At 39.6% G+C, this 27,760-nt stretch overlaps 1 protein-coding gene across 1 annotated transcript; it reads right to left on the reverse strand.

Moving 5' to 3' along the window:
* Window positions 1-1,907: 1,907 nt before the first annotated feature.
* On the reverse strand, window positions 1,908-27,323 carry LOC308616382 (hepatitis A virus cellular receptor 1 homolog; the record flags this gene model as incomplete). The annotated part of the gene is made up of 5 exons (XM_081232631.1): window positions 1,908-2,010; window positions 10,104-10,140; window positions 11,000-11,114; window positions 24,519-25,015; window positions 27,278-27,323. The coding sequence occupies 5 exons, from the start codon at window positions 27,321-27,323 to the stop codon at window positions 1,908-1,910; spliced, it is 798 nt and encodes a 265-aa protein (XP_081088757.1).
* Between the last annotated feature and the right edge of the window lie 437 nt (window positions 27,324-27,760).

Raw genomic sequence — 27,760 nt, forward strand, 5'->3', positions numbered from 1 at the left:
ATTTATCCTAATGTCATCCAATGTTACTGCTAAGAGTTAGGATTAGAACTCAGGTCCTATCTCTAATGCTGTGTACCAGCTGCTTTCTCCTAGGCTCGACATCTTGTTTCACAGAATGCTACTGGGTACACCAGTAGTCATGGTGCTCAGGGGTTTTAAACAAATTTTGGAAATGCTGGATTAAATAAAGTTGATCAAATTTCCACAACCTGTAATGTGCCATCACAAAACTCCAGGAAGGATATGGAGAATAGAGCATGCATCAAAAATTCAAAGCCCCACAAGCCACAAAGCAGGTAACAAACATGAGCCTGCAGGCAAGGCAAGGGCTGGGGGGTGTGGGGGTGGGGTGGTTAAGGGATGTGGTGCCATCTAGTGGGGCCCTGGCTGCATAGGGATGCAGTCTGATGTTAGCTCTTTTCAGAGAAGTTATACATCTTGACATTAATTTGAAATCACTATGGTTATACATGTTGTCTTGAATTTTTAAAAAAAATCCCTGTAGTTGGAACATAATTTTTTAAACTAGATCAGTCTGGTCTCACTTGAGAAAACTAGTATACAATATTTAGCAATCTTCTTTGCCCCTATAACTTTTATCCAGAGGTCCTGTTAATTTCCCAGAACTCCACAGAAGTGCCAAGAACATTGCCTTCAAAAACAAGCATCCAGCCCTCATGGACCACTTTGGTGTGAGTAGCTCTGATCACCTCCCAAATAACTCAAGCATGAGTTGTTTCAGGGTTTACTCAAATTGAAATTAATTTCCAGTCTTGTTAACTGTTCATGTAGAAATGCTCCTAGTGACTAAAAATATCCTTATTGTTAGCCTTTGTCTAACTCTTCTGGAAAAACCAAAAATTTAATTGAGCTGTGAAAAAGATATAACACAGGAATTGATTCAATATGAAAAAGACCCTTTATCCTTCCAAAACAATTTTAAAAATCAAAGTGGTGTGAGGACAATTCAGCATTTCGGTTGAAACTGGTAACACTCTCAAACAACACTATTATATTTGCAAACTAGCTTTTCTAAGTCAGAAAGCCTCTTTTACTACTCCCTCCCCCTCTTTTTTCCTTTTATTTCCACTCTGCCTCATTCTAAAAATTACATCAGAGAGTCTGCCAGTTGTCTACATAAGTGCCTAGAACTGTGGCACCAATGTAGCAGAAATAGCATAAATCATATGGCAATTGATTTTTTTCCCCTGGTGTCTCCATGGTCCACTCACTATGCTAGCTTCTTCTAACTGCTAAAATACCCATCCTGGTCCCAGGGAAAGCATTTCTATTTCCAGAGCCCTGAGAAACCAGATCTACCTATAATGGCAAAATCACATTCACTTCTATTTTCCCATTGCATAAATCAAAACCTGTACACTCCCATGATTTGAAACCCTTGGGGGCCCTAAGGAATATAACATTTTAAGTTGCTTGATTAAAAAAAAAAAGACAATCATGAAACGCTTCCAAGTTAAGTCCTTTAAGTCCCAAATTGGATTTGCTGATTTTAAGTGGTATTCAGCTCTTCTCGACAGCTTTGGTAATTGAGGTAGTAGTGTTTATTCTGTCTCCCCAAGGAGAATTCTTGATAGAAAACAGGATTCATAGGGTCTAAAGAGAATGTACAATTCTAAGGAATAAATTTCATGTTTTGGAGAGAGCTCTGCAATGACCAGAAAGATTGAGCCAGTTTTAGTATAAAAAATTAGGACAATGTTACAGAGGTTGACGGTACACAGATGAGCTAGACTCACTCTACCCCATGTCACTGACTGGTTGGAATGCCATGGGAAACTGACCGAAAAATTGTCCTGCTTCATGAAAGGACTCTGGCACAGTGATATCTGGTCACTGTCTTCCACAGTCAAGGGCATAACACCTTAGAAGCCCACTGGATCCATGACTTAATGAAGGTCATCAATAATGTAGATATTGTCTTCTGCTCGGACAGGCTTCAGAGCTGCATTTTTCAAAGCTCCAATGTGAGAATCCCTCAACGGAATCACACTACGGAAAGAATAACATGAGTAAGAGAAAAGCAGACCACTTCTCAAGTATGAGCAGTGCATTTGTTTATGTTCAAGCAAGATTGGGTATTTGCGTTTCCCAGAACCCCATCCACACAGCCTATGAAATAAATAGAAGCTTTCAGAGTTGTGAACATGAAATTTCAGGAAAGTCTGTTTAATAAGCAGGTAGAAAACCTCAGCAGTAGTTTCAAAAACCTCAGACTGCTCTCCTTCTAGAGTCTCATGTAATAGAATAGAAAAATTGAAAATCTAGGGACTTCCCTGATGGTTCAGTGGTAAAGAATCTGCCTTCCAATGCAGGGGACGCAGGTTCGATCCCTGGTCGGGGAATTAGGATTGCACATGCCGTGGGGCAACTAAGCCTGTATGCCAGAACTACTGAGCTTGCAGGCCTCAATGAGAGAGCCCTCATGCTGCAAACTACAAAGCCCACATGCTCTGGAGCCCACGTGTCACAACTAGAGAGAGAAAACTCATACACCACAACTAGAGAGAAGCCCATGCACTGCAACAAAAGATCCCACATGCCTCAAAGAAGATCCCATGTGCCACAACTAAGACCCGATGCAGCCAAATAAATAAATAAATATTAAAAAAAACAAAGAGAGAAAATCTAAGAAGACAAATATCAGACATCAAATTGAAGTACTAAACCAGGATACATATTCTCAAAGGTGGCTAGGAAATGGTTTGGCTAGAGTTTTTCCAGCTGTGGACTGTGACCCTTTAGAGAGGGTTATTAAATCTAGTTAGTGGTCTATATCCTGTTTTTAAGATAAATATATATAAGTATACAAAATATCAGAGCATACTGGTATATTAAAATAGTATTGTTTCATCTAAGTGTATGCTAGATCATGGAGTCAAAAATCTTACCATGCCTTAATGGTTAAAATTAGAAAGCCATGGGTTAAATGACTTTTATAACACATATGCTCACACATCAAGTGTATGAATAGGTCATTTGTGGAATTTTGATATTGCTACTATTTATAATTTGTAGTGTATATAGTTACTACTTTTTATTAGTTAAGCCTGCCCAGAAATGATATGAGATGTACTGCATCTTCACTCAGCTCTGATCTTTAAACAGATTAGTCACACATGTGTGGAAACCGTTTAGGTGTCAGTAGCTCAAAATGAGTCAATGTGATATAGGTGCCCCAAAAATAACTTCATGGGGAAATGCTCATTTTTCTTTTTGCTTTGCTTTGCTTTTCCGTATTATAGAGTATTTCCTAAAATAAATATTTTCTTTTCTAATTAAGTGACAAAAAGTGAAACTTTAAAAAAAAAGTTAACAGCAAAAGGACAAAAATAAACTAAAAGGATGCTATCTTTCATGCTTTTCTGCCTGTAGGGAGTATTTTTTTTTCTTCCATTCTTGGAAGCAGATAGTCAAAATTTTCTATAAGTATGGGGTTTGGACTCTAAGAGACATAAGATTGAGTCTTTTACCTGCTGTGGGGTGTGACCTCGGATGTCACTTAACATCTCTAAACCTGTTTTCCAATCTGTAGACTAAGAATAATAATAGTGCCTGTGAGGGGTTTACAGGTTAACTGCTGTGAAGGGTATGACTGCAATAATAAAAGCCAATGTTTATGGAACACTTGCAATATGTTTGGCATAGTTCAAGGCATGTTCTGTGGATTGGCTCATATGATTAACTCAGACATAGGAAAGACTATGTAATAACATCCAATGAAAGAGAACTAGGAATAACAGCTGGCAGCTTAAGAGGGATGGATTTGGAATTGAAGAAAGACCTGTTTAAAGCCCAAGCTGGACAATCACAGAAAGACAAACAAAATGAAAAGGCAGAGGACCATGTCCCAGATGAAGGAACAAAATAAAACCCTGGAAAAACAACTAAATGAAGTGGAGATAGGCAACCTTCCAGAAAAAGAATTCAGAATAATGATAGTGAAGATGATCCAGGACCTCAGAAAAAGAATGGAGGCAAAGGTCAAGAAGAGGCAAGAAATGTTTAACAAAGGCCTAGAAGAATTAAAGAACAAACAAACAGAGATGAATAATACAATAATTGAAATGAAAAATACACTAGAAGGAATCAATAGCAGAATAACTGATGCAGAAGAATGGATAAGTGACCTGGAAGACAGAATGGTGGAAATCACTGCCGTGGAACAGAATAAAGAAAAAAGAATGAAAAGAAATGAAGACAGCCTAAGAGACCTCTGGGACAACATAAAACACACCATTTCCATTATAGGGGTCCCAGAAGGAGAAGAGAGAGAAAGGACCCGAGAAAATATTTGAAGAGATTAAAGTCAAAAACTTCCCTAACGTGGGAAAGGAAATAGCCACCCAAGTCCAGGAAGCGCAGAGAGTCCCAGAAAGGATAAACCCAAGGAGAAACATGCCGAGACACATAGTAATCAAACTGACAAAAATTAAAGACAAAGAAAAATTATTAAAAGCCACAAGGGAAAAACGGCAAATAACATATAAGGGAACTCCCATAAGGTTAACAGCTGATTTCTCAACAGAAACACTGCAAGCCAGAAGGGAGTGGCTTGATATATTTAAAGTGATGAAAGGGAAGACCTACAACCAAGAATACTCTACCCGACAAGGATCTAATTCAGATTTGATGGAGAAATCAAAAGCTTTACAGACAAGCAAAAGCTAAGAGAATTCAGCACCACAAAACCAGCTCCACAACAAATGCTAAAGGAACTTCTCTAATTGGGAAACACAAGAGAATGAAAGGACCTACAAAAACAAACTCAAAACAATTAAGAAAATGGTCATAGGAACATACATATCGATACTCATCTTAAATGTGAATGGATTAAATGCTCCAACCAAAAGACACAGACTCGCTGAATGGATACAAAAACAAGACCCATATATATGCTGTCTACAAGAGATCTACTTCAGACCTAGGGACACATACACACTGAAAGTGAGGGGATGGAAAGAGGTATTCCATGCAAATGGAAATCAAAAGAAAGCTGGAGTAGCAATACTCATATCAGATAAAATAGACTTTAAAATAAAGAATGTTACAAGAGACAAGGAAGGACACCACCTAATGATCAAGGGATCAATCCAAGAAGAAGATACAGCAATTATAAATATATATGCACCCAACATAGGAGCACCTCAATATATGAGGCAAGTGCTGACAGCTATAAAAGAGGAAATTGACAGTAACACAATAATAGTGGGGGACTTTAACACCTCACAACAATGGACAGAACATCCAGACAGAAAATTAATAAGGAAACACAAGCTTTAAATGACACAAAGACCAGATAGATTTAATTGATATTTATAGGACATTCCATCCAAAAACACCATATTACACTTTCTCCTCAAGTGCACATGGAACATTCTCCAGGATAGATCACATCTTGGGTCACAAATCAAGCCTTGGTAAATTTAAAGAAACTGAAATTGTATCAAGCATCTTTTCCAACCACAACACTATGAGATTAGAAATAAATTACAGGAAAAAAATGTAAAAATACACAAACACATGGAGGCTAAACAATACGCTACTAAATAACCAAGAGGTCACTGAAGAAATCAAAGAGGAAATCAAAAAATACCTAGAGACAAATGACAACAAAAACACGATGATCCAAAATCTATGGGATGCAGCAAAAGCAGTTCTAAGAGGGAAGTTTACAGCAATACAACCCTACCTCAAGAAACAAGAAAAATCTCAAATAATCAATCTAAACTTACACCTAAAGGAACTAGAAAAAGAAGAACAAACAAAACCCAAAGTTAGTAGAAGGAAAGAAATCATAAACATTAGAGCAGAAAAAAAAATGAAATAGAAACAAAGGAAACAATACCAAAGACCAATAAAACTAAAAGTTGGTTCTTTGAGAAGATAAACAAACCTTTAGACAAACTCATCAAGAAAAAGAGGGAAAGGACTGAAATCAATAAAATTAGAAATGAAAAAGGAGAAGTTACAACAGACACCACAGAAATACGCAGCATCATAACAAACTACTACAACAAACTCTATGCCAATAAAATGGATAACCTGGAAGAAATGGACAAATTCTTAGAAAGGTATAAGCTTCCGAGACTGAACCAGGAAGAAATAGAAAATATGAACAGACCAATCACAAGTAATGAAATTGAAACTGTGATTAAAACCCCTCCAACAAACAGAAGTCCAGGACCACATGGCTTCACAGGTGAATTCTATCAAACATTTAGAGAAGAGCTAACATCCATCCTTCTCAAACTCCTCCAAAAAATTGCAGAGGAAGGAACACTCACAAACTCATTCTACGAGGCCACCATCACCCTGATACCAAAACCAGACACAGACACTACTAAAAAAGAAAATTACAGACCAATATCACTGATGAATATAGATGCAAAAATCCTCAATAAAATACTAGCAAACAGAATCCAACAGCACATTAAAAGGATCATACACCATGATCACATGGGATTTATCCCAGGAATGCAAGGATTCTTCAATATATGCAAATCAATCAATGTGATACACCATATTAACAAATTGAAGAATAAGAAACATGTGATGATCTCAATAGACACAGAAAGAGCTTCTGACAAAATTCAACACCCGTTTATGATAAAAACTCTCTAGAAAGTGGGCATAGAGGGAAGGTACCTCAACATAATAAAGGCCATATACCACAAACCCACAGCAACATCATTCTCAATGGTGAAAAACTGAAAGCATTTCCTCTAAGATCAGGAATAAGACAAGGATGTCCAGCCTCGCCACTATTATTCAACATAGTTTTGGAAGTCTTAGCCACGGCAATCAGAGAAGAAAAAGAAATAAACGGAATACGAATTGGAAAAGAAGAAGTAAAACTGTCACTGTTTGCAGATGACATGATACTATACATAGAAAATCCTAAAGATGCAAAGCAATCCTTATCAAATTACCAATGGCAATTTTTAAAGAACCAGAAAACTACTAGAGCTAACCAATGGATTTGGTAAAGTTGCAGGAAACAAAATTAATGCAGAGAAATCTCTTGCATTCCTATACACTAACAACAAAAGATCAGAAAGAGAAATTAAGGAAACAATCTCATTCACCATTGCAACTAAAAGAATAAAATACCTAGGAATAAACCTGCACAAAAAGGTAAAAGACCTGTACTCAGAAAACTGTAAGACACTGATGAAAGAAATCAAAGATGACACAAACAGGTGGAGAGATATACCATGTTCTAGGATTGGAAGAATCAATATTGTGAAAATGACTATACTATCCAAAGCAATCTACAGATTCAATGTAATCCCTATCAAATTACCAATGGCATTTTTTACAGAACTGGAACAAAAAATCTTGAAATTGTATGGAGACACAAAAGACTCCAAATAGCCAAAGCAATCTTGAGAAAAAAAACCCAACAGATCTGGAATCAGTCCCTGACTTCAGACTATACTACAAAGCTGCAGTAATCAAGACAATATGGTACTGGCACAAAAACAGAAATGTAGATCAATGGAACAGGATAGAAAGCCCAGAGATAAACCCACACACCTATGGTCAACTAATCTATGACAAAGGAGGCAAGGATATACAATGGAGAAAAGACAGTCTCTTCAATAAGTGGTGCTGGGAAAACTGGACAGCTACATGTAAAGGAATGAAATTAGAACACTCCCTAACACCATACACAAAAATAAACTCAAAATGGATTAGAGACCTAAATGTAAGACCGGACACTATAAAACTCCTAGAGGAAAGCATAGGAAGAATATTCTTTGACCTAAATCACAGCAAGATCTTTTCTCACCCACCTCCTAGAGTAATGGAAATAAAAATAAAAATAAACAAATGGCACCTAATGAAACTTAAGAGCTTTTGCACAGCAAAGGAAAGTATAAACATGATGAAAAGACAACTCTCAGAATGGGAAAAATATTTGCAGAGGAATCAACAGACAAAGAATATCTCCAAAATATATAAATGGCTCATGCACCTCAATATCAAAAAAACAAACAACCCAATCCAAAAATGGGCAGAAGACCTAGATAGACATTTCTCCAAAGAAGACATACAGATGGCCAAGAAGCACTTGAAAAGCTGCTCAGCATCACTAATTATTAGAGAAATGCAAATCAAAACTACAATGAGGTATCACCTCACACCAGTTAGAACGGCCATCATCAGAAAAACTACAAACAACAAATGCTGGAAAGGGTGTGGAGAAAAGGGAACCCTCTTGCTCTGTTGGTAGGAATGTAAATTGATACAGCCATTATGCAGAACAGTATGGAGGTTCCTTAAAAAATTAAAAATAGAATTACCATATGACCCAGCAATCCCAGTACTGGGCATATACCCAGAGAAAACCATCATTCAAAAAGACACATGCACCGCAATGTTCATTGCAGCCTTATTTACAATAGCCAGGTCAGGGAAGCAACCTAAATGCCCATCGACAGATGAATGGATAAAGAAGATGTGGTACATATATAGAATGGAATATTACTCAGCCATAAAAAGGAACGAAACTGGGTCATTTGTAGAGATGTGGATGGACCTAGAGACTGTCATACAGAGTGAAGTAAGTCAGAAAGAGAAAAACAAATATCGTATATTAATGCATATATGTGGAATCTAGAAAAATGGTATAGATGAACCAGTTTGCAAGGCAGAAATAGAGACACAGATGTAGAGAACAAACATATGGACACCAAGGGGGGAAAGCGGGGGCGGGGAGGGATGAATTGGGAGATTGGGATTAACATATATTCACCAATATGTATAAAATAGATAACTAATAAGAACCTGTTGTATAGCACAGGGAACTCCACTTCGCTCTACGGTAGAAACTAACACAACATTGTAAAACAACTATACCTCAAAAAAAAAAAAAAAAAAAAGTCCAAGCTGGACCAAATGAAGCAGGCTATTTGGATTTGGAAGTAGGCAGAGATTTCCTACCATTACAGACAGGTGTTTGGGGAAATGACTACATGAATGCATATAAAGAGGATTTCACTTTTCACTGGGCAGTGGGGTAGATTTGCAAAAAATTCAAACGCTATGAGGCCCAACAACTAATGTAACGGAACAGAGCAGGCTGGGCATGTAACAATGGGGATGGTGGGAAGGGTGGGGAGCTGGAAGCATGTGCCTTAGCCTTTGCCTTTGTATGTCTTCAGCCTGGAGTCATCTTCCTCCAGATCTTTGCAGAACTGCCTTCTGCTCCTTTGGGGCTCACTCACATAGCCTATTGCCCTGCTCTGTATTCCCCATGGCATTTCTCTGCAAGTTCTAAAAGTACCCTGCTTATTCATTTATACGCTTCTGTCTGTTTTGTCCATCTCTTTGGAATTTAGTAGGCATTCAATAAACACTCAATAAACAAAGCACTGAATGAAATCAAATAACAAACCAAACAACCCATTCAAATGTCCCATCAAACAAAATCTGCAATTTAGTTCTCTTGCTCTAAGCGGTCAGGTTTGACGTATTGTTTCTGGAGCAGTTCTGGTGCAATTCCAGGGAAATACAGAGATGCTAAAAATATCACTGGAGGGGCTTCCCTGGTGGCGCAGTGGTTGAGAATCTGCCTGCCAATGCAGGGTACACGGGTTCGAGCCCTGGTCTGGGAAGATCCCACATGCCGCAGAGCAACTAGCCCCATGAGCCACAATTACTGAGCCTGCGCATCTGGAGCCTGTGCTCCACAACAGAAGAGGCCGCGATAGTGAGAGGCCCGCGCACCGCGATGAGGAGTGGCCCCCACTTGCCGCAACTAGAGAAAGCCCTCGCACAGAAACGAAGAGCCAACACAGCCATAAATAAATAATTAAAATTTTTAAAAAAGGCAAAACTCCTTAAAATATATATATATATATATATATATATATATATATATATATATATATATATATATATATATATATATCACTGGAAGGTTGGACAGCAATGGAGGTGCCCATATACTAGATTTTTCAGGATCCAGAGTATAAAATGGAGAGTTCAGAAGGAAAAGAGAGGGAGAGAGAAATTATCCTTATTTTTACTAGAGTAAGAATATCAAAAGGCATTGACACAAACTCTTTCAACCTTACCGTAGTAGCTCCACCTTGTTACCCAGGCAAAAATATCCTAAATTGGGGAAGAAGTGAGAGAAAATTAAACATGTAAGACACAGAGTTCATGAGATTTTTTTTTCCAAACAAGTATATTATTACTGTTATTACTTTGATATGAACAAAATCTGTACAGACCTCAGAAGCTGAAAAAATTAATTTACAAGAAAATATTTTTTAAAAGAAGGGGAAAAAAACCAATCTGGACCCTCGCCTGATAACTCCAGGTAACTTTTTTTGAATCTGAAGGAGCCAAATAAGCCCCTTAGTGTAAAGTATCTCATGCTTACTAATAGTTTAGTGTATTCACCCACATGTCCCAACTTACTTTAATGCAATTATATTTCACTGTAAAAAAAATGGGGGATTGTGATTCTTCCATAGGTGACAGGTTTTACACACACGCCCAACTGGTGGAAGGAGACCAGGAGGCCCTGGATGGCTGCCTTGTGAACCCCTTTGTTCTACTCTTAGCCCTGAAATCATGTATCCCTCTCAATGTCCCATTTGCTTCTTCTGTTAAGTGGGTGTTGTAACACCCTCAACAATTTCACCCCCTATAGGGACAAAACTTGGTTCTTGAGGGAAGGGGGAAAGGAGGAGTGAACACATCTTATATATTACAATGGTTTGCTGCCTTCCAAACCCCAACTCTACCCAACCAATGCTTATTTCTCCATATTTAATTTCTCCTATGGAGAATTTAAATATCATGTTTCTCTCTATGGGACAATAATTTTAAGATAAAGAAAAAATAAAAAAAGAACAAGGTAAAAAACAAGGAAGTTATGTGAAATTCAAATCAGGTGGTGTGTAGGGCTACAGGCAGTTTGGCTCAAGAAAACTCCCGCAGGCACAGTCCTGAGGTGACTTACTTTTGCTAATCATGAAAACCAAAAATGTGAGCAATGATACCAAGGCAGTAACACAGATTCCAATGTAGACTCCCTTATTGGTGCTTATCCATGGATCTTGTGCCAGCGTCACAGGCTTGATCAGCAGATCAAAAAAAAAAAAGAAAAAAAAATCTTAGAATTATTGGTAGAAAACATTTCTGAAAATAATGTACACAGACACACTTATCTTTATTGGCCTTTGGCTAGTTCTGGATCATGAGGGGTAAGACCAAATGATTTAAAGTTATAACCATGTGGTGAAATTCTAAGACAATTTAGAATTCAAAATGTATTTGGGGATGGTGGAAATGTTTTATCTCTTGCTTGTGGTGGTATTTACAGAGGTGTATACGTTTGTCAAAACTCAAACTGTACACTTCAAATGAGTGTGCTTTATTATATGTAAATTATACCTATTTTAAAAAATTAATAAGTTATTTTCATAAATAATCCTCTTATGATATTAAAAAAGAAAACAACAATTTTTGTTCCTATATAAGTTGATGTGGTGGTGTTATCTCCAGCTATGTGAATGTGTTCAATTATTAAAATTGGCCCTTGATTACAAAACTTTTTTTTTTTTAACTAGAATTCAAGATTCCATCTATGTCTTTATAAATGGACTTGAAAGTAGATGCTCATATACATGGCCCTGCTTAACAATTAAAATGCTGCACAATTGGAAAGAAATACAACTTTATTTAAATCTCCTAGTATGGTTCATAAGGGATCATCACCTCCCGGAATAAAACTGAAATACGCCATGCATCATGTTCAGCCCCTTTACATAACTTAACTCTAATCCTAAAGAGGCCCCACGGGGTAGGTATTTTAACAGAAAGAAAGTGAAGATCAGAGAAAAAGATTAAGTCTCAAGTCTCTTCCTGCATAAGAGTTTAATCTCTGGAGTCAAAATTCCAGCTCTTTTACTTAGTTGCTGTGTGACCCTAGACATGTTATTTATCCTCTCTGACCCTCTGTTTCTCTGTCTGTCAAATGCAGATTAAATAGGGTTCTTGGGAAAGGTAATTTAGGTACTTCTTGATCAACACTATGAGGAACACAAAGGGTGGTGACTTAGCATATGAGCTGTCCTTGCTTAAAGGGGGAACAGCCAGTGTCTTGGGAGGGAAAAGCTGTGTAATTACCTTACTTGTGGGGGGTAAAGTGGTTACATGGAACATGGAGTTACAGGAAGCAGGCTTTGCTTCCTTTTAAAAAATATTATGTTACATGAAAACCGCAGTTTCATTTTAGAATGTGCAGCTAAGCATAAAGAAAGGAAAACAACAATCAACCATAATCCCAACATCCAGAAACAGCCACTATTACCATGTTTCATTACATACTCTTCTAGAATTTTATCCTAGTGTTTTTCTTAACAGAAGCAGTTACTATATTCAATATATACTACAGTATATACACTATACACACACACACACACACACACACACACACACACACATTTTTTGGTCGTGCTGCACGGCATTTGGGATCTTAGCTCCCCAACCAGGGATCGAACCAGCACCCGCTTCATTGGAAGCGCAGAGTCTTATTAACCACTGGACTGCCGGGGAAGTCTCTACACTATTTTGGAAGTACATGTTTTCATTTAACAATCAACACTGTCTTCTCATGTCAGTAAATGCACTGCAGTGACAACATGCTTAATGGCAATAAGCGGGCATGCTTAATTGACTAAGTAATTAATCCCTTATTATTGAACATTTAGGTTGTTTATAACATTTTCATGAGTATAAGTAGCAGCAATGAACATCTTTTCTTATACATCTTCACGTATTTGTTCAATTCTCCCCCTAATATGGAGTTCAGGAAGTTGATTTACTGGGTCGAAATATATGCTGCTTGGTTTCAGGATACCTGGGAGACACCTTGACATCTTCAGAGTCAAGACACAAAAAGCCCACGATTTTGCCTGTTGTGAACTTGCTCCTATATTGCTTCTACTTGCTGCTAAACATACCTGTCCTGCCAGTAACTGAGGTAAAGAACAATCTCATCATTCAGAATGTTTGTTTCTTTTTTCTTAATCCAGCTATAACAATATAACAGTCATTTACATTGTGGCAGTTCTGCTATTTAACAGGCATATACAAATTCAGCACATATCCATCAGATCAATCAGTGCCCATACCATGAGTTGTTAAAATCTTCAATATCACTCCTATGTAGTGGCGCTCTCATTGTCACTAAGGTATGCAACATAAGGCCATTTGATTTCACACTAAATAACCCCACTTTGCCTGAGCTTGAATTTCTCTTACAATGGCCATGCTGCAACTTCTCTCCAATTGTGATCGGGATTACTCTCATACCTGAAGCTCTTTAGGTTTGTTGCTTCTAAGAAATATTTGCACATAGTAAAAGGAAAGTTGGTTCACCCAAGGGAGCCAACAGTAAAGGACCTATTGATAACTTCTTCTAACTTAGAAAGATGAGGTTTTGATGAACATTATAAGAATAAAGCCCCTTAGATTTTTCTCAATGTAACTGTGGAAAAAGTATGACAACATCCTATAGAATCACAAAGTTTTTCAAGATGTTAGGACCTTAATAAGTCATCATATGGGGAGGTTTATGTATAGAAAGATTCAGAAGTGGCCTCAAAATTTCTATATAGGAGGACAATTGGGTTGAAAGGGTATTAGGGGGCTTATGTTTAAGCAAGCACACTTTCATTTATATAACACTTTTAGTTGGGATGGCCCCCATTCCACCACATCAATTCAAAGCACGTTATTTCTCTAACGATCACTGAAGTCGCCCTTGGTATGTAACATTAACGCAAGATCCTTGAATTAATTCACACTTTTTTTCTAATTTTCTGGGCAGGAGAAAGTCTGTAGTGTGTGTGTGTGTGTGTGTGTGTGTGTGTGTGTGTGTGTAGACAGTAAAATATCACTTTTCAGGTATTTCTGACAACTAGTGAATCTATATAAACTTTTTAAGTTAATTAAAGCATCCCTATTTAAGAGTCAAATTCTTTTCTTCCTTTATTTGAAATGTGTGGACTAGTCTTACAATAACAATCTCTAAATGTAACTTGCTTCCAGGGAGACATAAAAGTGAATCTGGCTAATAAAGTAGGAAGGAATATGCTTACAGTTTGATTGTTATGCCAAAGGGCATCTGGAGACTGGGTCACAGTGCCATACCCATCTGCTCAACAAGAAGGAAAATGAATTAGAAAGACAAAAAGTATTGAATTTTCACTGCAAACACCAAATATATTCACATTGCCTTCTGGTAATGAATGAAAAGTTGAATAATCATATGGCTAAATGCTGTAGGCTTGCAAGAGTTATACCAAGTTACTAACATTTATTAATTTAACCTGTAAGGTTGTGCTTCTTAAACCATTTTGTCATGAACCCTTCCAAAATGAACACTTTTTTTTCTCTCTGTGGAAAAAAATGCACGTACACAGAAAGTTTACATACAATTTTAGAGGAGTCATAGTGGCCCATTATCAGAACTAGGTTAAAAATTGCCACTTAGGGCTTCCCTGGTGGCACAGTGGTTGAGAGTCCACCTGCCAATGCAGGGGACACGGGTTCGTGCCCCGGTCTGGGAAGATCCCACATGCCGCGGAGCGGCTAGGCCCGTAAGCCATGGCCGCTGAGCCTGAGTGTCCGGAGCCTGTGCTCCGCAACGGGAGAGGCCACAGCAGTGAGAGGCCCGCGTACCACAAAAAAAAAAAAAAAAAAATTGCCACTTAAAGTTATGTAATCAATATTTTCATGACAGCTAAGAAGCTGCCAGTGAGGATGCTCAGAGGCCATTGCACATCCAAAGAGCAGAACCACCCCGTTCAAAATAGTTGTTACGTTGGTTTTACATTCAAAATGTGTGTGAAATGTACTAAGATATCTGAAATAGGTGGCATCCAACTCCTATATTATATGCCACAGTGCCTAGACATTGTTGCAGAAGTGCTTTAGAAAATACGTTATATCAGCCCCAAGGCCAAAGTATCTTATACTACCTAAAACCCCAATATAAAAGGATATCATGCCTAAAGTTTTGAATATCCAAATTTTAATAGTGTTTGAAATATCTCTTTTGTTATACAGAACATATACTGTTGGCCCTCCTAAGCAACTATAGGTCAAATACAGGTTTCTCTTTTTACTGAGCACTTTACATCCTTATACCAATTTTTTAAACCCCATTTTATTGATGAGGAAACAGATCTGAAATGGTTAAAGTTTCCAACTCTAGTAAAGGACCATAGCCTCAGCTCATAACCACCACACACATTGCATTCCTATTCAGTGAAAATACTGCAGGTCTTACAAATTCCCTAACTACTGACAAAGCTATAAAAATGTCACTGTCCAGGCTTCCCTGGTGGCGCAGTGGTTGAGAGTCCGCCTGCCGATGCAGGGGACACGGGTTCGTGCCCTGGTCCGGGAGGATCCCGCATGCCGCAGAGCGGCTGGGCCTGTGGGCCATGGCCGCTGAGCCTGCGTGTCCGGAGCCTGTGCTCCGCAACGGGGGAGAGGCCACAACAGTGAGAGGCCCGTGTACCGCAAAAAAAAGAAAAAAAAAGTCACTGTCCAGTGGCAATGAAACTGGACTAACTATATCCCCCCAAATTTTTACACTTTACATTACTGTGTCTACATTTTATTCATTCCGACACTACTTAGAGAGCCAAAGACAATATCTACAGTTTAGGCTCTGTGTATGACTTGTGTTATAACCTTAAGTAAGTCCTTCAGGTACAGAATGGATGATGTTGCAAAAACAGCATAAAAAAAAAAAAACAGCATGGATTTGAGTCAAATAAAACTTGACTTCAGTGCTGACAATGTCCCTTGGCAATGTGACCTTGATCAGGTCCTTTGCATATACATTTATGTATGTATGTATGTATTTGTATATATTTATATTTCTAGCTGGGGTAACCTTGAACTACAAGCTGTTGATAGCACTTGTCTGTCTCATAAAGTTGTCACATTAGAAGATGCACCAAACACCATATTAGACAAATATCAGCTATTACTATTATGTTATAATGAAAGGAGCAATAGGGGGAGGAACACAGTACAATGGACTTTCCAAACATCACGTCCTTCCTTCCTCACAAACACGCAATGAGGAATGCAACAGCTTGCCCATGGGCACGCAGCTAGTAACTGACAGTTGAATTGGAAGCTGTCAATCCCCAAAGCAGAACTAAAGAGCCTCCCCAGTCTGGCAATGGCAATGAGGAAGGTCTGCCCTGAAAGAATTAAATAGGTAATATATGACAGTTTGCTGGCACATCCATCTGTCAAAAGGTGGGTAGCAGGCCATATGATGCCCAAACTTCCTTCCAGATTAACATTCTTTGCTTTGTGAGGCTTTAACCCACAGAATTCTGACTGGGGCACTTGTAAGGATTTGGCTGGAGAGCCTCACAGACACTGACAAGATGGCAGCAGTCACAGAAGTCATGGGGACACAGCTCCTCCAATGTCTGTTCCATGCCGGAAAGCTCTACTTTGATCAGGTTTTAGTGACATATTTTAGAGAATGATTCTCCACTCCTACTTTCTTCTTCCTCATCGCATAAAAGTGTGGGTTGCAGCTGCTCCTACTGCTGTCACTTGGTATTTTAATCTACTTTTACTTTGTTTCTGTGCCCGGAAGCAGTTCACACTAAGGAGCCCACTTTCAAAACCAAATGTCACCTTTGGCTAATCCCAAGTGAATTGGTCCCTCTCTGAGTTTCACTTTGGGTCCATTTTAAACTAACCAGCTTCCAGGAATGACTGGCAAAAGGTAGGCCATACTGGGGGTCCACTACAGATTGGCAACTCCTGAGCACGATGAGCCATATGCATGAGGAGTCTTGCAAAGCTTGACCTTGTTTGGATGCATCACAGGCACAAGGACACATAAGCTAGCTCTGCATTACAAAGGGGTTCCGCATGTGGCACTCCCCAAATTTACCACCATAGGTAATAGAGGTAGCTGGGAAAGATGACAGGACTCAGCATCACCTTTCTCCATCACAGGAAAGACAGGTCAATCTTACATCTCAAAAGAATATGGACCTACCCAAATTGGGGAGAGTGGGGAAGACTTTTGGAGGGTGGAATAGCAGAATCTCAGTGGGGCATGCCTCTTTGGTGCCAGTGTCATGTGTCCTCAACCCATCTTAAAGTGTCCATGTGAAATGAAAACTTGACAAGGCAGAAGGGGAGCCTCCTGGCTCTACATATCCTCTGGGTCTTAGAGGAAGCATAAACACAGGTGACCAGTTTGGTTCGGACCAGCTTAGTTTGGATTTAATTGTTTTAAGGCTCTGGCCCAAGGGAGTAAGCCCAATACTAAGTTTGAAGTCAAAGCTGGTTCATTTAATTTAGAAAAATACTGATATGCATGTGGATGTTCCCAAATGATATAAGCTGTCTATGCCGCTCAGTTGTATGTATTTCTGGACATTCTAAGTAATAGTCATAATTGCCACTAAATCTATCACTTACCTTTTAACGGTGTCCCAAGATCTTTATCTCACTAAATCTTTGCAAGAATTCTACAAAATCAGTAACATTCCATCCATTTTACAAAGGATAAAAACTGATTCAAAGAGGGTAAGACGTTTGTTCAAGTCGCATAGCTGACTGGAGTAGCCAGTGTTGGCACTCAAGGCAGATCTGTCTTATTCCAGAATATGTGTTCTTAACAATGTGCCAATGTTCATCAAAATTTGAAAGCTCCCAGGTGTTCAGGAAAGAAACGGAAGTTACCTGTTGAGCAAGAGTGCGATGGTGAGCCGGTTATATTTGTTTCTTGCCGTGTGGTAGGCTGGGTTTCCGCTCTCTGCGTTGGAGAAGATAAAGAAGCTACTGGAATGACAAGAATGGGAGAATGGTGTTCAATTTGTGGAGGAAAATTTCCACCCCCAAGAAAAGTAAAAAACAAAACTAAAATCAGGAGTTACCCTTTGACTCTTTCTTAGAAAATATTCAAGGATGGCCTTCAGGTGTTATACTGCCATATAGGTATTTCATTATCATGAATAAATCTGATCTAGGGAATGATCTGGAGAGCTTATCAATAGACAGAATTATTTCACTTTTTATACTCCTAGGATCCCCCTAGAGCCTACAACAGTGCATCTTATGTAGGACACCCAACTAAACTTTTTTTTTTTTTTTTTTTTGCGATACGTGGGCCTCTCACTGTCGTGGCCTCTCCCGTTGCGGAGCACAGGCTCCGCAGGCTGCGCAGGCTCAGCGGCCATGGCTCACGGGCCCAGCCGCTCCGTGGCATGTGGGATCCTCCCGGACTGGGGCACGAACCCTTGTCCCCTGCATCGGCAGGCGGACTCTCAACCACTGCGCCACCAGGGAAGCCCTAAACTTTTATTCATACCAATGACGTTGCACTTTTGTGGAGCAGGGCCTTGAGGTGGGCACTAATCCACTCTCCCCGCATCACAAGAACCCCAGTCTGGATTTCTTCACCTTATTCAAGTTCCTAATTATCCATCCACACATCTTTCCAGGGAGATGCACACACTGACCAGCACGGAAAACATACTGAGAATATTTAACTCCTTGAGGTCCCTTTAAGGTGACAGTACTGTCCAATGTCTGAGTCTTGGTAATGAGCCTCAAAGCAATGTTCCTGGTACCTTGGCTCCTTCTGCAGTTGTGTTTTGGTCACTCTTTTTATAAGACTGATTTCCTGTGTTATCTGATTCATCTTCCATTTCTCACCAAAAAGCTTCACCAAGAGTTCTCAGGGTTATGTTTCCTTTTCCTTTCTTGAAATCTCTTCTTTATTTTCTATCAGACATTTCACGTTACCTGCAGAGTTGATCACTTGCCTCTTTATAAGATCTTTACATCCCTTCCTCTTAGAGCACCACAGAAAATTAGAGCAAGTTAGTGGTGCTGGCTGGACAAGAGTTCCCAAACCTGGGCTTTCCTCATTGCCTCTCACTGGTCTTTCTCTTTCCACTCCCCCACCATGGTCTTCACATTTCAACATCATCTCTTCTCTTGTTTTGAACTGTCTTTTGTTTTTGGTGGGGTTTGTTTGTTTGTTTTTGCTTTCCTCTAATGCTCAAATCTGTAACAGGATGTGTCTCTCTTTAGGAACAATAGGAACTAAGAACAGGATGAATCAGAAAGTCAGATGATCAGCATCTTCAGTCAACTTAAATCCATGCAAAGGACCTCTTGAGCTTAACTCCATCCCCTAGTTTGGGTCTATGTGGTCATCTTTCTTTTCTTCTCTGCTCCTACAACTTTACATCCAACCAGTGCATGAATATTTTAGGCAACTAGCATGGACGGGGCACAGAGCACAGAGAGGGAATGGATGTAAAGATAAATTCCCCTGCCCTGGATCTGCTCCAGTGTTCACCTCCTTTCTATATTGTAAAGTTAACTCTAAACTCAAACTCTTTAGGAAACTATCAGGATGCCTCTAAGACTCAACTAATACTATCCCCCAGGAGGTCACATAAACAAACACTTTCCTTCTGAAACTCGGCTTTAAACAAAGGATGTAACTTACACATGTTCACCAAACAAGGAGCACTAAGCCATCCACCTCTGCAGGCACAAACTATTAAGAAGCTAAATCAATATTGAGAAAGTCAACAGATGCTCTAGTGTGTCCTCTGCCTGGAACAAAACTATTTTTCTTACAAAGTTTTATGGCTCTAAAATCCCAGTTTTAACCTAAAGATGTCTCTTTAAAACTCAGTTCAAAGTCCAATCCTTCAGATCCCTCCTGGTTGAATATAGACATTATTCAACAGGAATGAAGGGAAATCAATATGTTCCATCAGACTTTCTCGGCTAAAAGGTTGTGACATTTGTGTTATTCCTCAGGATCCAGGGCCACTTTAAAGTGCCAAAGGGTTGTGGAGGCTTTGAGAATCTCCACTAAAAAGTTACATTTTTAATCCGAAAAATAGAAAGTTTGAACCTAAACATGTCCTCAGAATGGCAAGCTATTTCCCCAGCTTTAAGTCAAATTATTCTCCACTTGTATTAACCTAAACTTTAATCTAACAAAAAGTTGAACTATGAACTATGTAGCCAGAATTGAAAAAAAAAAAAAAAAACGTGTGCACTCTAAATCCCATAGTCCTTAAATCTGATGTTTACTTTGTCATCAGTATAAATAGCATTACTCTGCTACATAAATAAACTAAAGGATGCCAGAAGCAAAACTGTGTAAGTCACCGACACCCTGACACCTGAAAAGACAGGGTAATTGTATGAAGGCTTTTCCAGTGAGAATGTCAGATCAGGACAAATTCATCCAAACATAAGCTCTATGTTCATAATAGAAGGCAGCAAAACCCCAACATTCAAATTAAAGGGGACAATCTTGACTCAACCATTTCCTATTCGTATGACTGTCAACACTGAACTTAGACTCTGTGCCTCGGTCCTCACAAATGTAAAATAGGATTGAATCACACCTACAAGGCATAGGATTGTCATAAGAATGAAGTGGCTTAATACTTCTAAAGCAGTTAGCATGGTTCTAGGCACAGGAAACAGAGTAAACATTAACTTCACTGAAATCTTATCCTCAAGTGTTGGGTGAGACTTCAGAATGGATTAAATGTTCTCTATTCAGAGCTCCTTGTAAGGACAGAATCTCATTCACCTGACCCTGTTCTGGCATTCCCTATTTTTCCTCATAAGTCTGTGTTCAACTGGGCCAAATCCCCACCATCCTCCTTAGATGTCCAAGATCAGTGGTCTGGCTTTTTTATTCCTTTTTATTTTTATTTTTTTGCTATTAATGAATTCCTTTGAGAATCTGATAAAAAGCTATAGGGTCCCCTCACTCTGAAGATGATTATGCATACAAAAGGTGACTATAACATGGGACGGAGGTTCACAGATTCTGTGAAGCCAGGTTTGGAAGCCTGTTCAAATCCTTACCCCAGATTGCACTTCTGCCTTAACACAACACCCTGGATGGTCTATATCCTCTCCTTTAAAGCCTGCTGGGCTCAGAAGCACATCTGTTTACCTGGCTGGAGGTTCTTTGTGTGTGCTGGCACTGGAAGAGCAGAGGTAGAGGCCCTCGTTGTCGCTGGAGCAATGGTGACCGTCGTTGTTGGTAGAGCAGTAGTGGTCGTCATTGGTGGTGGAGTAGTAGTAGTGGTAGTTGTTGGTGGAGTAGTAGTAGTGGTAGTTGGTGGAGTAATAGTAGTGGTGATCGTTGTTGGTGGAGTAGTATTAGTGGTAGTTGTTGGTGGAGTAGTAGTAGTGGTAGTTGGTGGAGTAGTAGTAGTGGTGATCGTTGTTGGTGTAGTAGTATTAGTGGTGATAGTTGGTGGTGGAGCAGTAGTGGTCATCGTTGGTGGTGGAGCAGTAGTGGTTGTCATTGGTGGTGGAGTAGTAGTGGTGGTAGTTGGTGGAGTGGTAGTAGTAGTAGTCGTGGTAGTTGGTGGAGTAGTAGTGGTGGTGGTCATTGGTGGAATAGTAGTGGTCATTATTGTTGTCGTAGGTGGAGCTAGAAATCAACATAAAAGCAAGGATTCATCAAGCAGCAGGAAACAAGAGTCGAGTGCTGGGCCTGTGCACCAACACAACCACTGGGACTGTCCCCAGGCAGAAGTGAGCACTTATCTCCCATGAACTCAGAGTTCTCCTCATTGGTGAACTACAATCTGTGACTGAGGAGGGAGTGAAGACATGTTCACAACAAGGACACAGCTGCATTGAAAGGAGTATATATGGAGAGGCTTGGAGATAAAAAAATGACACCTGGGATTTGTATCATAGCCCTTTGAAAAGACTAGTCCCGCACATCAGATTTATGTATCTTCATAAACGTCTGTGAGGTAGGGGAAAAAGTCTAGAGCCCGAAGCCGTGTTTGTCCTCAGTGGCATGTAACTAGGACCTAAATAGTAGTTCCCAAGAACCAGAATATTTACCAAATAAATAACATTCCATTCAGTCAGTCCTAAGGGTACCCTCCCAACAGACCTGCGTCCTAATTGTGGATTAATTCACACCATTAACATACGCTAGATAACATAGATGCCTTGTGCGTTTGGTTTGAAGGTGGACTAGACCTTTTAAGGTTCCTTCCTTCCTAAGGGATAATAACAAAAGGTAATGACTTTGTCTCTTTCCAGAGTCAGAAATGGTATAGGACTCCAAACCACTTACTGAAGTCCTCAGAGCTACCCAGAGAAGAACTGCAACTAGGATTAACCCAAAACACAGCGCCTGGCACAAAAGCAGAAATTGTAGGATTGAATCAAGAATGTGTACATTTTTCTCACCAGGCATCTTTTTTGCCCACAAGAAGTATTCTTAAATTTCAACTCTACTAACTATAAATTAGAACCTCAAATCTTTTGAATAGGAGACAATTGGTGTGAAAACTCTTTTGAGGGATTGAAGTCAATTTAATTTGGAAACTAATTTTTGCCTTAAAGAAGAAAAACGTTTTTTTCAACAAATATTTATGAGTGTCTATTATGTACAAGGCATTAGTAAATGTTTTAGGCTTTGGGGGTCCTGTGATCTCAGTGGTAATTGCTCAACTCTGTCAGTGTGAAAACAGCCATAGACAGTATATAAACTAATGGGTGTGGCTGTGTTCCAATAAAACTTTATTTATAAAACTGTTGGTGAGTCTGTTTTATAATCCGATCTGGTCCTAGGGCTACAGTTTGCTGACGCTGCTCTAACAGTGTAGTCAGAGGTTTTTAAGAAGAGTGCAATCCAATCCCCTCCCTTCAGTTTGAAATCAAATCTAGAGAAAAAAGGAAGAAAGCAAAAAAGCCTGATCAAAGGCTATAAAAAGGAAGAAACCTAATTGGCTTGTTTAACTAATGTGTCTTCCTCAGTGGTAAGTATTTCCTGAGGAAGAATCTAGGAAACTAAGGGTAGAGGAGCTGCTGAGGAAGAGCCCTAACAGAAGGTTGAAAAGTAAGCTGATTCTGTGAAAAGTGCAAGAAAACTTAAGCAAAGAATTGGATTGGAGGCAGAGAGTCACTTTGGCTCAGTTACGGACCCGTTTCCCACTGGACAGAGCAGTGGCTTTGTAAATATTCATCTATTAAAGAATTTCTAAGCACTCTAAAAGTCCCCTACTGGGACCTCCCTGGTGGTGCAGTGGTTAAGAATCCGTCTGCCAATGCAGGGGACAAGGGTTCGAGCCCTGGTCTGGGAAGATCCCACATGCCATGGAGCAACTAAGCCAGTGCGCCACAACTACTGAGCCTGCGCTCTAGAGCCCGCAAGCCACAACTACTGAAGCCTGCGTGCCTAGAGCCCGTGCTCCGCAACAAGAGAAGCCACTGCAATGAGAAGCCCACGCACTGCAATGAAGAGCAGCCCCCTCTGTCTGCAACTAGAGAAAGCCCGTGCGCAGCAACAAAGACCCAACACAGCCAAAAATAAATAAATAAAAACAAAACAAAAACAAACAAACAAAAAGTCCCCTACTAATTTCTTTCTCTATTCTTTTTTAAAAATATTCAGCCAGACCAATCAGATAATTTCACAACTCCAAAAATAATCTCTTCTCCACACGTTGCCTCATCACGTGTCTATAGCGCCAGCCTCTTTTGGCTTCCTTAAATTGCCTCCTACATATAGGTTCCCCAGAGTCAGCTATTTTCTGTATCAGAATTGACCTTATTTTACCTGCCTTTATAAAGGACACAAGCCAAGTACAAAAGTTGGGAGATTGCAATATCAAGTTCATTTAAATCAAAAAAGAGTCATAGCTTATGAAGGCCACAGGTATTGGATTCTGTTGTCAATAGAAGACTTTAGTGGGAGAAGATTCATTGGGAAAGAGCACCAGAAACCAGGAAATCCTGAAGAACCTGCTCCTTTCATCAAATGGCAAGAAAAATTAGGATGTCTACATCAAGGTGGAAAAATGTAAACTTCCCAGATTTTTGGATTTTATGAAATTCTTAAAAGCAACAGGTGAACGTTATTGAGATGCAAATGTTTTCATACTGCAATAAGGCCATTTTATTTTTTCAACAGTCAATTTAGTGATATGGTGTGAAATATGCTTCAAAAAATCCAAGACAGGACAGAGGGAGGGGGTGAAACTATATAGGCTTATACAATGTATATGCAACAAGACTGAATTGATAGATTGTTAAAGCCAAATGATATATCTACTTGACAGGACCTTATTTACCTATTTTATACATATGAATTCTCTATAAGTCTTGAAATGTTAAGAAAGGACACTTGAGAATTCTTCTAAGACATAACCTCAGAGAAAAGGGCAGTTCTTCAAGTGGAATAAATTTACCTCCATAAAAATGTTCACTATATTTCACTGTAGAACAGTGAATGCTTTTTCATGAACCAACTAGCATTTTTGAAGCACTGCTTTAGGAGATAGTTTGCTGACTGGGAGGATCCTAGACTATGGTCTTGAATCAAGGTTAGTCTTTTTTTAAAATTAATTTATTATTTATTTTATTTATTTTTGACCATGTTGGGTCTTAACACTTCATTCTACACAAATAGAAGTTATTCTATTCCAAAAGTTATTAGAAAACAAGATTATAGGAACCTCCTCTTTCCCTATTAAAGAAGAGAAAGTTAATAACAAACAGAAAACTCTTATCTCTGGGAACCCACAGGAAGTGAACAAAGGAAGGAGGAAGACAAGCTCACCTGGCTTTATACTCAAGTCTAGGGTGATTTTTATATCATTGAACCACCCTCTCTTCTCAACACGGCAACAATACAAGCCACTGTCAGCCTGGGCTGCATTCTCTATGGTCAAAGACACATCCCCTCCACCAATGTTTCCGTTTAGCTTATAACGTTTGTCCTTCTGAAAGGTGACACTGTATCCATTAGTCCAGATAATGTCACTTCTGCAGTGAGTTAAAGGACATGCCCCTCGGCCCCAGCACATGCTCATAACTTCTCCACCATAGGTGCAGGGTAGCCTGACAGACTGACCCACCACTCCAGTCACTCGTGGGTAAGACGTTACACCATCTGTAAATAAAGAGAAACCTGAGCATGAGGTCTCAATATTTTAACTTTAATTTCATTCTCATTTTTTTTCTTTATATAGCTTCTTTGGTTTGTAATCATCTGACTATATCTTGAGTTTTAAAATTTAGTATAAGCATTTTTCTATGTTAACATATTCTTTAGCAGCATTACTATTTACTAGATATATTTGTAGATAAAACATCATATAAACGTTTTTCTGTATTCAGGATTATTTCCTAATAGGAAAAGATTTCCAAGAAAGAAAGTATCAGGATAAAGGGCAGAAATATATTCAGTCTCTTGGTGAATATGACCAAATTTCTTTCCAAAAGGTTTGAAACAAATGATACTCCAGTAATGCATGAGTGTTTGTGTACTTCATCCTGTGTTTGACAGCTATCTGCTTCTTTAATAGGTAATACATACATGTGGCTTTTCCTTTCCCCTAGATTCAATCACTGTCTCAGTTGAAATCCGTTTTAAAAAGTCTACGGCGGGGCTTCCCTGGTGGAGCAGTGGTTGAGATTCCGCCTGCCGATGCGGGGGACACGGGTTCGTGCCCCGGTCCGTGAAGGTCCCACATGCCGTGGAGTGGCTGGGCCCGTGAGCCATGGCCACTGAGCCTGCGCGTCCGGAGCCTGTGCTCCGCAACGGGAGAGGCCACAACAGTGAGAGGCCTGCGTACTGCAAAAAAAAAAAAAAAAAAAAAAAGTCTATTGCATTTAAAATTTTGATTTTCAATTTTTATTGCAATTTTAAAAATTGCTATTGCAAATAAAGTCACCTCACAACCCCTCTCTTATTAAAAAAAAAAAGCAGAGCTAATGTTTTACTTAAAGCATCATTGACTAGAAGGCAGAAGCCTAGTAAACTCTTTAGAAATTAGTTCTTAGAAAAAAGGGTTTATAATAGTTTCAGGAGGAACTGAGGCTTATCATGCTTTACGATCAATCCAAAAAATTTAAGCAGGGATCCTTTCTCGTGAGTTGATGACAGCCCTGCAATGCAGGTGGTAAGGTCCTCTTACCCAGGTGAAACCAAAAAATTGGAGAATATTCGATCAAATACTAAATTTTGCCTCTTAAAAACAAATAGGCAGGAAAACTCTCTCCTGTGGCAGTGGCTTAAAAATCCCTGCATTGCCAAATGCAGTCTGGGTGGTCCGTGAAAGAAATCTGAGATTCAACAGTTAATCATAGTTAAGACTGAGCTGTGAGTTTGGGAAATGCTCTGGGAATAAAACACTCATTGTTACATAAATTAAGAGTCTATATTTTTCACTAGAATTCTGAAAATATTTAATTTTGCTTAATGTCATTTTTGGACTACAAAGGTAATACATGTTAATTATAAAAATTTAAGGTTTTTTTTTTTTTTGCGGTACACGGGCCTCTCACTGTTGTGGCCTCTCTCGTTGCGGAGCACAGGCTCCGGACGCGCAGGCTCAGCGGCCATGGCTCACGGGCCTAGCCGCTCCGCGGCATGTGGGATTTTCCCGGACCGGGGCATGAACCCATGTCCCCTGCATCGGCAGGCGGACTCTCAACCACTGCGCCACCAGGCAAGCCCAAAATTTAAGTTTTAGAAGTATAATTTAAAAATGTACTTTCCTCACATTCCCACCTCTAGAGATTGTTTTTAAAACTTAGGATATGTCTATTTCTAAAATTTTCCCCTATCTCGTAGACTGTTTTGAATTAACATAGTTTTCTTTAAAAAAATTTTTTTGGCCACACCGGGAGGCATGTGGGATCTTAGTTCCCCAACCAGTGATCAAACCCTCGCCCCCAGGAAAGTTAAAATATTTTCCTTTTAAAAGAAATAGTTGCACATGTTTAAAAAAATCAAAAGGCACAAAATGGTACAATAAAGCACTCGTCTCCTTCCCACCCTATCCCTTTTTCTTCTTCCCGTCCCCTTCCACACCGTGATAACAACTGTTACTCTTTCCTACATGCACTTGAGTAGTTCATGCATACACAGCCATCTACCTACTCCTTTTTTTGGTTTCAACACAAATGGCAGCACATGTCATCCTGTACTGCATTGTGCCTTGTTCACCTACCCATAGATTTTGTAATTCTTAGCATTTATGAAATTTCTTTGGTTTAAGGTGTCAGCCTGGTTCTTTATTCACTAGTTGACCCCATTACCTTCCAACAAAGCCCAAGAACATCTACTCTCCCCCACCACACCCCCCCACACACCCCCACACTCCCCCTTCCTCAGCGCTTCCAAAGAACAGCCCACTTATTCACTTACCTATCAGAAGGAGTATGAGGCCCAGGATGGCTATCCACGGATGCATGATGGTACCGGCCTGAAGGAAAGACAGAGCACGCGGGTTGGTGTGCCCCCAAACCAGATGGTATCAAAACGAGTCTTAATTCTCAGATTGCAACTTCTCCTTTCACCCTGATGGGGGGAATCACATAAGACTACCTGCTGGAAAAAAGACCATGCAAAGGCTTCGGGTCTGTTACCTCCAGTGACTGAGGGCTCTGCCCCTTCCAACAGAAAGGCAAAGGTGTCCTCTGAAGCAGTCCCCTCTTCCCCAGCTCCTTTCCTATACTTAGAGTCCAAACTGACTCCAGGTGCTGACAGAGGAGATAAGGGAGCAAACAGGAAGGAAACCAGAGGCCGGCTTAGCCAAGGACACCAGAGCAAAGACCAGACTTCCCGTGGCAAAGGTGCACTTACCCTTTGCCTCGAAGATGAGAGTCAACTGGCCTTCTGGCGAGGGCA

This window comes from Mesoplodon bidens (assembly GCF_964165515.1).
Source record: "Mesoplodon bidens genome assembly, chromosome: 4".
Classification (NCBI taxonomy): Eukaryota; Metazoa; Chordata; class Mammalia; order Artiodactyla; family Ziphiidae; genus Mesoplodon; species Mesoplodon bidens.